Source organism: Leptosomus discolor, chromosome 4 (genome assembly GCF_034619465.1).
Source record: "Leptosomus discolor isolate bLepDis1 chromosome 4, bLepDis1.hap2, whole genome shotgun sequence".
Lineage (NCBI taxonomy): Eukaryota > Metazoa > Chordata > Aves > Leptosomiformes > Leptosomidae > Leptosomus > Leptosomus discolor.
In genome coordinates, this window is record NC_141394.1 from 30,507,909 (window position 1) to 30,521,993 (window position 14,085).

Genomic DNA, 14,085 nt, shown 5'->3' on the forward strand with positions numbered 1-14,085 from the left:
ACTCTTGTTTGCAAAGCCACTCATGGCTAGCTGCTGCGAGTAGCTCCATGAAGAAACAGGTAGACAACTGAACAGATGAACACACACTGAACCACAACTCAACTTTTGCTTTTAATTTTATTGTATTGTTATATTAAGCATTTATATTTACACATAATTCTGAATTATTTAGTTACAATATACTGGAACTGTCATCATGATTCAGTTATTCACTTTTAAAGACTCACCTTCAGAGTTAAACCCAGTTTTGGAAGAAAAATAATTACTGACTGAAAATGCATGCAAAACCATAGTTAGGTTACTAACATGTCTCTCCTGACTTTCTAACATTCCCTCAAAACACAAATGCTATACACGTGTCATACGAAAAATAGTTGCGAATCTCACGAAATCTGCAAGTGATGATGAAACGGTGCTCATTTGTACTATGTCAAGTCTGAAGTCAAATACACATATGTGTATGTGCATATATACATATGTCTTTCAACGTACACACATATGTGTGCATGTATAGAAAAGTGTATAAGCGCACATACACACACTCACACCCCAAAAGATTCTAGAGGTAAATATGCAGGCTTACATATAGAAGAAAAAACAAAGATATCAGTACGAAATAGTTCTAAACAAAAAAAGGTAATAAATATGCAGTGAGATATATGGCATTATTATAAAGTGCTCTACTAAAATCTCACTTATTAAAATAATGATAAAAATTATGTTCCTTTTAGTTGATTTATATAATTTGGTAGAGCCATTAAATATTCATTATGTATCAGTGACTCTATGCTTCCTTTTAAATTTTAAACAAATAGATAAAAGCAGAAATTAAAAGGCAAAGCAGCTAAATGAAGCAGTACTATCGGAGCCTTTCAGGCTTTTGTCCTCAAATTCATTAACGACTGCAAAAATTTCAGACCCTAAAGCATAAGGATTAAGAAATACAATTCCAAGTAAAATTATAAAACTAAACAAAACTCGGTTTGATTTTAAGGACAATGACAAACTGGATAGTTTCTATCTTACTTTAAAATAGTGAGGTTTGAATTGCAGAAATTACCAAACATCTTATCCTGTGCATTCCCATCCTCCTTACTCAGGCATGTGCAATATAGCTCCACTGAAACCTAGGCTTTAGGTCCCATTTCTCCACATTCCACCTAATTTGCAAAGCAACCTGGCTCATATATTACCATATCTTGTCCAGTTTGCTTTTACCCTCCTGATTTTCAGCCAAACTCACAAAAGGGTACACGAGTGTAAACATTTTATGCCACTTCTTCCGTACCACCAGAAGTTAAAAAAAGAAATGTGGTAGTATTGAAGAAAAACAACTTCAGGAAATAAAGTGAAACAGCTGCACAACCTGTCTCACTGAATTAATAAGAAAGCCAAGTATCTTTTCATATTTCAGTACTGCAATTTTGGTTTTCTTTCCCCCTCTTTTGTTGATGTTCCTTGTTACACCATGGCAATTTTTTGTAATTTTCCCCATGGTTTTATGGATAAACCTGTCCTATGTATCAATTAAAAAAAAAGAAAAAACAACCAAAAAACCAAACGAAAACCAAGCAACCCTCAACAACAAAACCAGTAAATGGTTACTTTTAATGTCTACTGGAAAGAGCACTAAAGACTAACAATTCAGCTCTGACATCCCAATTGAATTAAACAGCATGTAAATTCAGTTTCCTTCAGGAATCTGATCTGGCTCTGAGAGGGCCCCCTTCTCTGTTGTGCAACGCTGCTGGAGCGAAGTTCACCCCGTGCAGAGGGTCACCACCTCTTCCCTATCTGCCTACAATTGCTCCACACCACTTAAGCCCTAATTTGAAGTTAAGTGGGACTTAGCTGGTGCACAGGTCTTGTGCCGACTCTCTGTATGGAGGCAAAATTCATATCAAGCCACAGAATTGGCTACGTCTCCTTGGTCGCAGTAAATGCACAATGACAGCATTGTCTCTCTGCTCCCTTGCAAGAACTGAGAGATACAGAGCTGCCTAACTCAGTATTATATTATTCAACAATATATTCACTACATCTGGAGGAAAAGAAAGAAATAAAACCTAAACTAATAAAAACTGTAACAGCTGAGTGAGAAAGTAAGTTTTCAGTACGCTACCTGGCACACCATCAATATACATATTCATGAGCTACATGGTAAAGGATGTACTGAGAGAAAAACAACGTCCTCAGTTGCACTTCAGCAGTTTCCCTCATTCAACACCACAGTCTCACATTCTGGATATAAAACACTGTTACCGCAGATTCAGTGCAATTTCCCCTTTCCAAGGCACTTAAAACTACCTAAAGGCTGAACTGCGAATATAACTGTAACTCCCTGCTCCTTTACTTTTAAGATCTGATCTGACATTTCCATCCTGTTAAACACACCTTCACTAGCAGGTTTTTTTGGCTACAGTTCCAGTACTACATGAGTTAAGGAAGAGTATTCCATTTACATTTTCTTCTAAGCGGCATCTTCTAAACTATTCTTTTCACCAGTATAGCCACCACCCCACTTAACTGCTTTGTAAAAACCTCTGTCCTTTGCAGACCCATCAGAGATTTAACTGCAAAGGCACAGGTATGTGTAATTGTGTGGGAGGCTTCATGTATAGGAGTATCAGATAAAAATATCAGTTGTTGAACTATATATTCTGTGTAATTTTACCTTTGCTTTGAGTTCCTTTTAAAGGAATTTAGCTGCAATGCTTCTAGACTTTAAAAAACATCAACACAATAATGTGATCTGGATCACTGAAGCCAATCTCCTTTTATTTGCTGAATAGCAGCAAAACAAAGACTTCTAGTATCAGGTATTTATTTTTATAGATGTTTCATTTCTCATACTGAAGTAGATATAAATGTGGTCATAAAATCATGAAACCAATACAGTAATATGCCAAGTGCAGAGGTAAAGGCACTCTAATTGTTTGGCTTTGGTGCAATTCCCCATTTCTATCTTTTTATGAAGCAAAACCCTAACTGATAAATGCTCTAGAAATCAGTGTACAACCCCACCAAGTTTCCACAGTCCTCTTCACTCCAGAAAATCATATATAAATAGTTTTAACCCATTATTGAACACAGACATTTTAACCTTTCTCTCTGCTCAGTACATTTGTTACACAAGATGAGCTCCAAGCATCAGATGTTGATAGAGTGAGCGTGTTTCTTGCACAGTGGCTTGTCTTTCTTGGAGAAGAAAGTCTGACCTTCCAAACTGTCACTACATACCTGAAATGGGATAAAAAAGAAAAGATCACACAATCCAGATGGATGAACTACATTATTATTCAGAATGCCAATCATGGCATTGTTTTATGCACAAATATATTCAAAGCATAAGAATTATTACCTTTTTCTTAGGGATACTCTTTTTGATGTAACACTAATGGTTGATGTAAGCATAACCTTCCTTTCTTTAAGTCAACAGGTTCTTAACTGGGAGCAGAATGAGGTTCAGCATTTAAAAAAAAAAATATCCAGTCATTAGGACTGGGGCCTGGGGGGGGGGGGGGGGGCGGGGGGGGGGGGCGTGTACAATATTAGCAGGTGATACTTTGGCTACAGTGTCTTTATGTCAAAAGCACTCTTGCTGCTTTAGAAACACAGACTGTTCCTGTATGGCCTTCAACACTTGCTCTGAGGAAGTACACTTCAAGGGTTAAATGTTAGGACACATGGCTGCAATCCAGGGCAACTCCTCTGGACCTGTGCCAAAGGCTCACAATAGCAACACACCTTCCAAATAAATGGGAAAGTGCATTTTGTTTGGGCTCAGAGGACTGAAAGAGGTTGCAGCTGCTAACTCCCATATGGGCCAGGTTAGCACAAGCACTGCTGTCACGGGTTTGTTTAAAATGTAGACCAGCTTTACTTACTGAGCATACAAAGCAAGTGTCATGCCAAGTGTGGCCCAGAGCTTCAAGAAACCTGTCTCCAGCTTCAATGGGGAATTCACAGCCATGGCACATAGTACCGAAGAGGGCATAGTAATCTGCAAACAAATACAAACCAATCTTAAAGATGAAGCATATGCAGAAAAGTGAGACTGACTCTTTGAAAGCTTTGCGCTTTTCTTTCGATGGCAGTGGGTTTGCACGTGTTAAGTTTTATACTACTGGGTACACTGAATAAAGAGCTCCTGGACCGAAAGACTGGGGTGCCCTCCTTCCCGTGTTAATTCAGTTCTCACCTCCTTCCTTATCTTTTCAAGTGAGCAATGGTTCCATCTTCCTCGTGTTTCATTTCCTTGAGATCAATACCATGCTTAGGGGGGAAATGCACTCCTTGCAGAGCACCCGCATGGGCTCTACGTGCCCCTTACGTTCTCTCTGGCTCTGCTTTGAATGCGTACCCTGGCTGTTCACACAACAGACCTCCTCAGTGAGCAATGAACTCCTGCCTACATTCTGGCACAATATTTGCCCCAGACTGAACTACACAAAATCATGCAATCATTAGGCTTCTGTCCTAAACAGAGTCTAGCAATTTGGATCAAGTCAGAATAGTTTTCTAGTCACTTGAATTTCTTACACGGCTCTAAAAGAAAAAAATCAAAACCCAACACCACCACACAAAAAAAAAAAAAAACAACAAAAAAAAACCAAACCAAAAAACCCCACCAAACTAGCAGCTTTTGGCAATATATTTACTGCATTTAACAAAAAGTATCAGTAGGGTGTCAGGATGGCTATTAGTGACTGGAATCACTGAAGGGCATTCGTTCCATTCATTTTTTAGGCACCCCTCGAGTCAGCAGAGAAAAACTCCTCTAGCAGTCTCAGAGAGCAGGGACCAAAATGAAGGGCACCGAACAGTTCATATTCCCCACCGACTGCAGAGCTTGAAAAAGAGAGAGCAGGGCAAACTAGCAGGATAAAATACATGTATGAAGTTGGGTGGGAGGCACTGACACCCACCCCCATCCACATGGTCTCAGTGTGTGACACTAGCTTCTCTGTTCACAGAGCCATCTTAGGGGCTGCAAGTCACCACAGCCCTTTGCTGCCTACCTGTGCAGGCTTAAATTTCACCCCAAGTTGTCAGGTCTTTTCCACTTATTTCAACTCTCAAACACTGCATTCTAAAGAAGGAAATGTTTTTTCTCCTGCACAGAAGATAACAGCGTTAGTGCTATAACTTGAGAGAATTTGGGAGCAGCACACCTCCATGGCAAATACATTATGTCATGCAACATTACATCTTCATGACATGAACTACAGACAGAGCGACAATGATAATGAAGCATTGGACTCCATCCTTAATAGTAACACTCTGCTTCTGACAGGGAAATTAGATGCCAGGGGTTGTTTTCAAGGAGACTTACAAGGAGTGGCAAGTCAGGTACAAGGAGATTTTTTTTTTCTCTACTAGATTACACAGATCTGCTGAAGCTCTAGGGCATGCTGCAGCAGAGCCAACGGAGGTTTATCACGTGCGTCAAGCCTAAGAGAAAAGTCCTGTTTTAGTTTAGTAAGACAGTGTTTTGTATGATGACTTCAAAAAAGCATCATCACAGGAGGCTTCTCAGCAGGGTGAAGAACACAAGTGCCCTGGAAAAGCACAGCTCCTGATGGCTGCCAGTAGCAAGGAACAGCTTCACTGATCGCCTTCATTAATCCTTGATACTGGGGTGAATTTGCAAGTGTTTAAGCAGAAGACAGACAATAAAAATGTCAAATGGTAGAACACATCTGTGCAAAACCCCTGAGGGACACAGTCTCATGAGCATACTGTTTCAGCTCTTGGCGTTCATGTTCGTACAGTATCTTTTGGTGATATTTTCCTGGTGCCAGTAGTTAAAGCCTTTCATAAGTCGGCCTGTGGTTTGTGTTGATAAGTTTATCGGCTTTTCTTCTGAAGAAAGGGCAATTGATAAGGCAGAATGAAGGGTATCAACTTTATTTTGCTTTTGCATGCTTGAACTGCAACACTACAGAAACCTTCCAAGGCAGGCTTCTCATAGTTACATATCAATGCTTCCTGCACACTGCATTTTCAAAACTAGGTTACTAGCTCTGCACTTGAAAAAAGTTCAAAGTTGTAGATATCTGCACTTTTTATTTCATTTTGGCATCGACATCCAAACCCAGAACGTTTTGCAGATTAACCCCCCTTAATACTAATAGCTGATGCTGTTATAATTTCAAATACAGATTTAAAATTAGAACCCTCCTTTGCACTCGGAGGAAGGAAAGTTGGCAATGACATTTACTCTTTATTTCTTCAAAATTAGTCATAGACTCTTAACACCAGCTGGACTGAAAGCCTTTGAAGAATGATTATATCTCAAATTAACATCTAGTTAGAGTGCCACAGCCATTACAACATATCACTGCCAATAACACCTCACAGAACGTGTCTACATTAACTTGTGCTAGCAACTTTCTACCTCAGAAATAAACTTTGTGAGTAGTGTAGTATTCATGACATTTTACCCCACTGTTTCCTTCTCACAGAATAGAAAAGCACGCATTTGTGCATGGGAACTGTAACAGTAGCACAAATCAATGCACTGCACAACATACGGGTCATTTGGTGGCAGGAACAAGGATTCAATATTAGCAGAACAAACCCCCATCACAAGCTTTCCACCCAAAGGGGAGGTATCGATTCCACCAGCACTACTTTTGAATCATCAGATGGTTCCAAGATTAGGGGCTTCAGATTGCTTCAGGATGAAATTTCACCATGCTGTCACACTGGAGGATGCTGCTCGTACATCCATTTCCTCTGCTGCTCCACGAATTAAATAGGAGCAACACGTTACCCTACTTATGTCACTGAGTTAGCGATAACCTACTGCGTCCTTTCGTATCTGCCAACTCCTCATTAAAGCTGCTTTAACAAAGAAATTTTGGATAAATTTTGGCTGCTTTCCTCATCCTTTCAGCACTTTCCATGGCACCCACTGTGAACAACTGTGTGATCAACCCAGAAGGAAATATTAGCACCAGTCAGGTCACTAGGATTTCATGTTAAATCTCTTCCTGGTCAATCCACTTCCACCTCTAGTTAAACTACAATGCTCCTCACAGTAGAACGAAAACCACAGAAAAGGTCTGACTGACAGTTCTAACATGGATGTAAACAGCATGCAGTGTGAAAATAGACAATTTTGATACACTTTAGTTTCCTTCCCATTTTGTGGGAATTGTTTTACAAATACTATCTATTTCTTTCCTAGCCCAGAAGGGTACGTGGAAAGTTTTAAGCAAACTAGGAAACCAACATAAATAAAAATTGTTCATATTAATAAAAAAGGTAACATTAGCTCGAAGTGTTAAAAACCAAACCAGAATCCCTCTGAACTTCTTCTAGGCCACATCTTTCACATAATACTGCTCATCAGGCTTTCAAGTGCTGTAATTGTATTGCTGTATTTTTCCCCTGACAGCCTGTTTTTTTTATCTCAAGCTTATGTTCAACAGATGTTATTCCTGATCCTGCAAAAACCTTCCTGGGCAGACTGCTTACTCTTGCAAGTCCCTCCCAGCTGTGAATAAGGCTATTCAGAGTAAAATACGCTACTCCACTGGCATTTGCTTGTTTAGTAAATAAGCAGATTTACATAAACTCCAGATTATTTTAAAGCCAACCAGAAAGTCATCCTAAAATTAACGCTTTGCTGTATCAGATACCTACAGCTGAGGTCTTAACAGGAACAACAAGTAAAACTAGAAGCCTGCTCCTGCTGAAGCCAATGAAGAAATTCTCACCAACTTCTCTTGCTGCAAACTCCAAAGTGTCTACAGCATTTGTTGCTGCTTTGAATTGACATATCAAAGTTAGATGAATTTGCTGAGACAGTTCTTCTGAAGTGACGTCTGAGAAAAAGGAATTATTATTTTTTTCCAACCTTATTAAGCTCTGCTTCCCCAAATAGCCGCAGTAAACTTCGGTTGTGCTGCTTCTTACCCGTCTCACAGTAGGGATCGCCATCTTCTAAGTGGAAGACGTTATTGTGGATGGGGTTATGACAGGCCACACACACGAAGCAGGAAGCGTGCCAAGTTTGTTTCAAAGCATTTATTACTTCCTGTGGGGATTAGAAAAAGTGTTACTTACACGTTATTTTGATGTGATGACTAGATTGTGGTGACCATGCCTCCACACTAGTTTCAATATTTTGTTTCCTACTACTACTTTGAAAATGGGTTGTGCACACAATTTCTGCTGATGTTAAACTTAATGAGGTGCTTTATTTATGGTACATGTCCTTTTTCGTCATAAGCAACCTTTCATTTTTTGAAGGTTCAATGTAGAGTTGGACACATTTAACAGCTCATTTGTTCACCTCTTCCAATTTAAATAGGATCTCACCCACAATGGTCCCCTGCAATAAGAAAAGCAGCATCTCCAACATCTCGTCAAGTCTGTGAATAGTTAACCAGAAGACATCACACAAACTTGTGACTGCTCTGTGTTGTTTTGGAAGACACTATAGCGCCAAACACAACTTGAGAGTTGTGCTGCCAGAGCCCTGCGTGACCCCAGTTACACAAGAGCCCAAACACATTGCTGAATGCAGTAAAGCAACGGACGATCAGCTGGCAGACTCAAATTAGCAATATTAGTGCCGAGTAGAATAATGCATCTTTCACTGGGAATATTTCAGTACTTTGCATCCAGCCAACCAGCGTGATACTCACTGCTCAGCTCAGCTAAGAAGGATTATTTATTTTTCTTTTTTCCCCCTTCCAATTCTGTACAAAGCTGCCAATTAAAAGCATTTTGCTCAAGAAAATCTAGTAATCGCAACAGCTACAGAACAACTTCATGAAAACAGGAGCTGAACTTGGAAGAGCCAAGGAGACTACAGCACCTTTTCTCAAAGAAACTGAAGAGGCTCAACATGAGAAGAGCCAAAAACATACTCTCCATGTGATGGGAGTTGAAAAGCTATGTCAGAGTATATATGGAAGAATGCAAACTGGGTCAGATAAAAGGAATTACATTACAGAGAAGTACTAAACACTGTGGTTACTGTTCCCACTGAAAAATAGGCCATGTGCTGGTTACTTACCCCAAGGATCTTCCTCTGGCACTTTGAACACTCAGGGGCAAAGAACTTCTCATAGCAGCCCTCGCAAAACAGCGCCCCTTTCTCTTCCACAAATCCAATGTAAGCCATGGAGGTTTTGCAATGAGCACAGTTAAACTCCTCTGGATGCCATGACTTCCCCAAAGCCACCAAGAAAGGTCCTCTGATTAGAAAGAAGAGATTTTGTCAGCAAATGCCCCTCGGTTGGCTCCTGCAAAAGCTGTTAATAGGCTTAACCTATGATTCCTCTGTGCCATTACTACACTGTTCACAAACATGTCCTGCTCCATCCCCCTTTCATCCTACAGGCTCCAAGAAACCATCAAGTATCTATTCCCATTGAGTCATCTCCCAGAAACACCTGACCACAATAAATACTAATTCTCTTTGCTTCACTGCTTTGCAGAAATCTTATTTCAGAACTACATTAAATACAGTGCTGAAGTGTCTGCTAGGGAAGAGAAGGAGGAGGATGTTCCCTATGTTCCCAATTATTTGCCTCTATTACACAGAGATATTTGACTCAGACATACAATCAGCTCTCTTTCAGCACGCATTTGTATCAAGGCGACGAATGTTCAAGTAGACTTGACTCCATTAGGAGCTGATAATATTGGTTTCTTGTGAGACAGAAATTCAGTTGCTGTCCTTATCCAACAAGTTTGTTACAGGATAACCCATCCCATTTGTTGGGGATTTTTTTGAGGGGGTGGGGTGAGTGTCTTTTTTTTTTACTTTTCTTTCAGAATCTAAATAAAATAGGACCATTTTTTCCAAATATAGAGCCTCCTCCATTATTTTCAAACACAAAATAATGATGCTTTTAATAGCATTTGTCTGGCTAACGCAACGAAGTTAATAGACAAGATAAACCTGTCCATTTCTCAGTTAACAAAAAATTCTGTTTGTAGCTCATAAATCCCAGGCATATTCCATGGCATGCATATTAATTTGAAAATGTATTCAGAATGCTAATTTCTTTAATGAACATATTTACTTTGATGAGGTGCCTCCAAGGTCTCACCAACACTCAATCTTCCAGAATTTAGGTTTCAGGTGAACTTTGTAGTTCAAATTCATCTCCCTCACCAGATTGCCCATTTTTGCAAGAGCAATAAAGATGCCATTCTTTCAGTAATGCATCATTTTTTTTCTGATTTAATACTTTACTGAAAAAAAAAAGGTCCTAATATCACCACCCTGTTGCTAAACATTTTTTTTTTTAATTGAGTAAGCTACACTAACACTTTTGTGCAAGATAAGATTTTCATATGAACAAAGCAACAGCAATAGAGGAAAAAAAAACCCTTAAAATTTGCTTCCAGGGTTATACTGACTCTAAGATGGGAATATAAGTGGGCAGAGGACAGAAGACAACGTCACTGAGAGTAGAGGGTAATCATTTTCATCTCTCTTCTGTATTTTCTCTGGAGATGGTCTTGATTTTCAACAGGATGAGAAGTCAAAGATAAGGGACTCAAACAGATGTAGGACAAGTCGTGCACCTTCTGAGATGACGAACATATTTAACCTGAAATAGTTTCTTCTGTTCAACTCTAGTTATTAGAGAGAAAGCAGTGAAAATTGGCTCCTGGAGAGCAGCTCGTAGCCCTTTAAGGAGGGAGCCAGGGTCGACTGCAGCTCTTTGGCCCCCGCTCTCAGCGGATGCCTGAGCAGTGCAAACACTGACCTAACCCGATACCCTCCCGCCACTCTACAAGCACCTTTTTACATCAATGCCCTTTCAGTTATGTACTGATCAAACAATACAAGCCCTTATGTACAACAAAGTGCTCTCAGTGTGCCGTGTCAGCACAGGCTAATTTAACAGATTCATTAACACGGGGCTGACACTGAAGAGGCTCTCCTGGCTCCAGGTAGGATTGAGTTTCTGGCCACCTGCACCGAAACGATAGGCTTGGTTAGCTCTGCAATGGAAAAGCAAGTACGCTAGCGTCGGGAGGGGAAGGAACTTTTACAACATCTGCTGCACTTAGCTCTCCAGAGTTTACATCTCTGACATGTTGAGGTTAGCTATTCAGGACAGCGCGCAGGAACCCAGACAGATGGGGAACAGCCCGAGAGTGCATCTACAGAGTTTCTTTCCCAAAGTCCCCAGACAGCTGTGGCCATGCCCTGCACAATGTCTCCGAGGTGTTCCATTAGCGAGCTGACTCCCTGTGCACACGTGTCCAGAAAAACACTTTCTAAATACAATTTTACTTTTAATCAGGTTGTAGTTTAAACATGTCAAGCTGATGCTGCAGCTTAATGATACCAGCAACTTAAAAGCCATCCCAAAGCACATGGAAGAAAGAAAGAAAGGAAAAAAATAAACACTTGTCACGTAAAATACACTAAAAACTGATATTCAGAACTTGGAGGTGTTCCTGGTCTCTCCATATTTTTGTGATCGAAACAACAGCTTCCAGTAATGAAAGGTATTTATTTGCTATATTCATCTGAAATTGAGTTTAAAGCCCAAATTTGAGTAAGCAGGCTGCATGCCCACACTCATGCAACCTGATGGGAAGTATCTAGGACATCTAGTAAGATGGTTGCAGATGGCTTCATCCTTCCTTCCCCATTTAAAAACAAAAATCTGATTTTAAAAAAAAATAAAAGAAATTAAAAAAAAATAAATCACTCATTCCTCTGTCAACTGGAACACGTTTTTAAAGGTGGTGCTAAAAAACCATGTTCCTTCCATCCGAAGATATGGGATGACCCAACCGGCAAGCAGTCGGCTAGCAATGCACCTCTATCCCACGCTACTTTGACATGCTAAACATTTCTGAACAAATTTCTGGCATCACCATCTAGACCATGCAAATCAAACTCACAGATGGAGGCAAATAGTAGTAATTTTTAATTTTTTTAAAAAAAGGGATTCTGATGTATTTACAACAGTATTTACAGAATCTTGCACCCCAAAGGATCACCAGGTACATAAATTTGGTAGTCATATCTGGGTTCTTCATGTAGCAATGATATAGCTCCAAATTGCAAGGAGAAGTAAGTAATGTACAGGGAATATAATTGCAATTTCATTATCTTTACACTTGTAACTAAATATAACTTCATCAGTATGGTCATGATGTATTGGTATGCTGATAATCTAGCTTCTCATGTGGCTTTTATTATGATAGCAAGCCAGAACTGAAATTTGATGGTAGAGAGATCAAAAGGATTTCCACATCTGCTAAGTAGGCCAATCACTTTACAACAGCCTACAGTCTGGGAAGTTTCTTCTTCTCCTCACTTGAAAATGCCATGATATATAATTTCTGCATAGGAGATGCTGAAGTGAGGTACCATTTATACTTTTTCCCTCTTGCCTTTAAAAACAATTAAGCTGTATGAAAAGGTGACAAAGCCAAATCATCATTCACAAGCAGACATGCCAGAGTACATTCTCAATGGAGAGCCAGGGAAAACACATTTGGACTTCAAAGGAAGAGCCAACTCTGCACTGCAGTACTACTTGGTAAGACTGCCTGGGAACCAGAAGTCTTCATCGGGAAATGTCAGAAGTTTGTCAGACCATCACAGCCAGTAGATCATGGGAAATTTAGTATGCCTCCAGCTTTGATTCTTTTAGACATGGAAAGAAAAGCTTACTTAATGAAGGTTTGGAAAAAAAACCTGGAATCTTCAGACAATCACTGTATGAATAATTAAAGGTCTATTAAAATTTATAAGATGTCTCTTAAGAAATGGTTTTGGCTTAACCAGCCATGGTTATTCTACGCCTGAGTGTAAAGTAACCAACTTCACAACGCATTTTGGCTTCAAAATAAATGTACAATGCAGTGTCACTTGATCCTCCTCTTACCTTTTCATAGGTAATGCTATCACTAAGGGCATGAACTGTAATTATGCTGAAACTTGAATTAAAAATACAATTGCAATCTTTCAAATCCATTGTATGCTGTGAAAATGAGGCATATTTGGCATTGCATGTCAACTCATCCTCAAATGAAACAATGCTTGCTTTTAATAGTTGAGGTGGCATTTAACATATGAAGAAATAGAAGGATTTAAATACCACCAGCAAATTACAAAGAAGTTAGTTGTGGGTATCATCTACTATTCATGAAGAGGTGTCACTTACAATAGGTGACAATGGCTTAAGTACTGTCAAGTAGGGCTCTGCAGTTTCTCCTCATGCTTCCACTAAGGAGCAAAGCTCGCTCTGTGGACCAATACATTCCCCTACTTACAGGGTGGTAGCTCATCGCCTTTTCAGTGGTGATCAAAGCAGGAAAGCAGTGAGTAGGAGCAAGTGATTTAAGGGCCGAGAGGAGAGGTTGGCTGCTCAGGAGTCATGAGAGGTTGGCTGCTCAGGAGTCATCTACAAACTATGCTACATGACCCCATTGCATAGAGCACCAGCAAACCCTGCTAAACCACAGGGGCTGTAAAAGGCTTTCTTGCATGAAAGATGCAGCATATAGTGGATTTGCTATGCTCAGTTTTAATTTTAAACTGAAATAATAGTAACAAAAAGGAAAGTGCATGGTTGCTTGCATAGTATTTACTGACACAAATCCAAAGCCCAGGGAACAAAAAGGTCAGAATACCAAGACAGACGAAATGATTATACAGGCCAAACTGTTCAATGAATGAGATAAATCTCATCCCAAAAGCATGTAAGACCTTTTTGATATTCATCTTCCATTTTGCCTTGAAGCAAAAAACTGGATTAGAAAAGATGTGCACCTAATGCTGGGAATTTGTGTAAGTTTTTTTCTATTGCTTCAAGGGGATTCAGATTTTTTTTGTTATTGTTCTTTCCTTGACATATACAATGGAAGCAGGAAAGAATTCTCAAAAATGTCACAGATCAGTTAGCTAAGAGTCCTCTAAACTTAACCCGATGTTAACTGAACTGGTAGTGAACTATCAGAATAGAAATCTAACGGAAGTAAACAAGACCAAGTTATTTGAGTTAGCTCCATCTTCTGATGCAGAATCCAAGCCAGGGCTGCAAAAACCCTGCAAAAGGTGGAAAGGTTGATTTTTATTATACT

General features: G+C 39.7%; 1 protein-coding gene across 5 annotated transcripts in view; it reads right to left on the minus strand.

Moving 5' to 3' along the window:
• Nucleotides 1-2,722: 2,722 nt before the first annotated feature.
• PDLIM5 (PDZ and LIM domain 5) overlaps nt 2,723-14,085 on the minus strand; it is a 128,354-nt gene continuing 116,991 nt past the window's right edge. For all 5 annotated transcript variants that reach the window (XM_086463722.1, XM_086463723.1, XM_086463719.1 and 2 more), the window contains 4 exons: nt 9,035-9,215; nt 7,927-8,047; nt 3,888-4,003; nt 2,723-3,240 (listed from right to left, as the gene is read on the minus strand). In XM_086463722.1, coding sequence (XP_086319848.1) covers nt 3,151-3,240; nt 3,888-4,003; nt 7,927-8,047; nt 9,035-9,215 — 508 coding nt within the window. In that variant the 3' untranslated portion in view covers nt 2,723-3,150. The remainder of the gene's footprint in view (nt 3,241-3,887; nt 4,004-7,926; nt 8,048-9,034; nt 9,216-14,085) is intronic.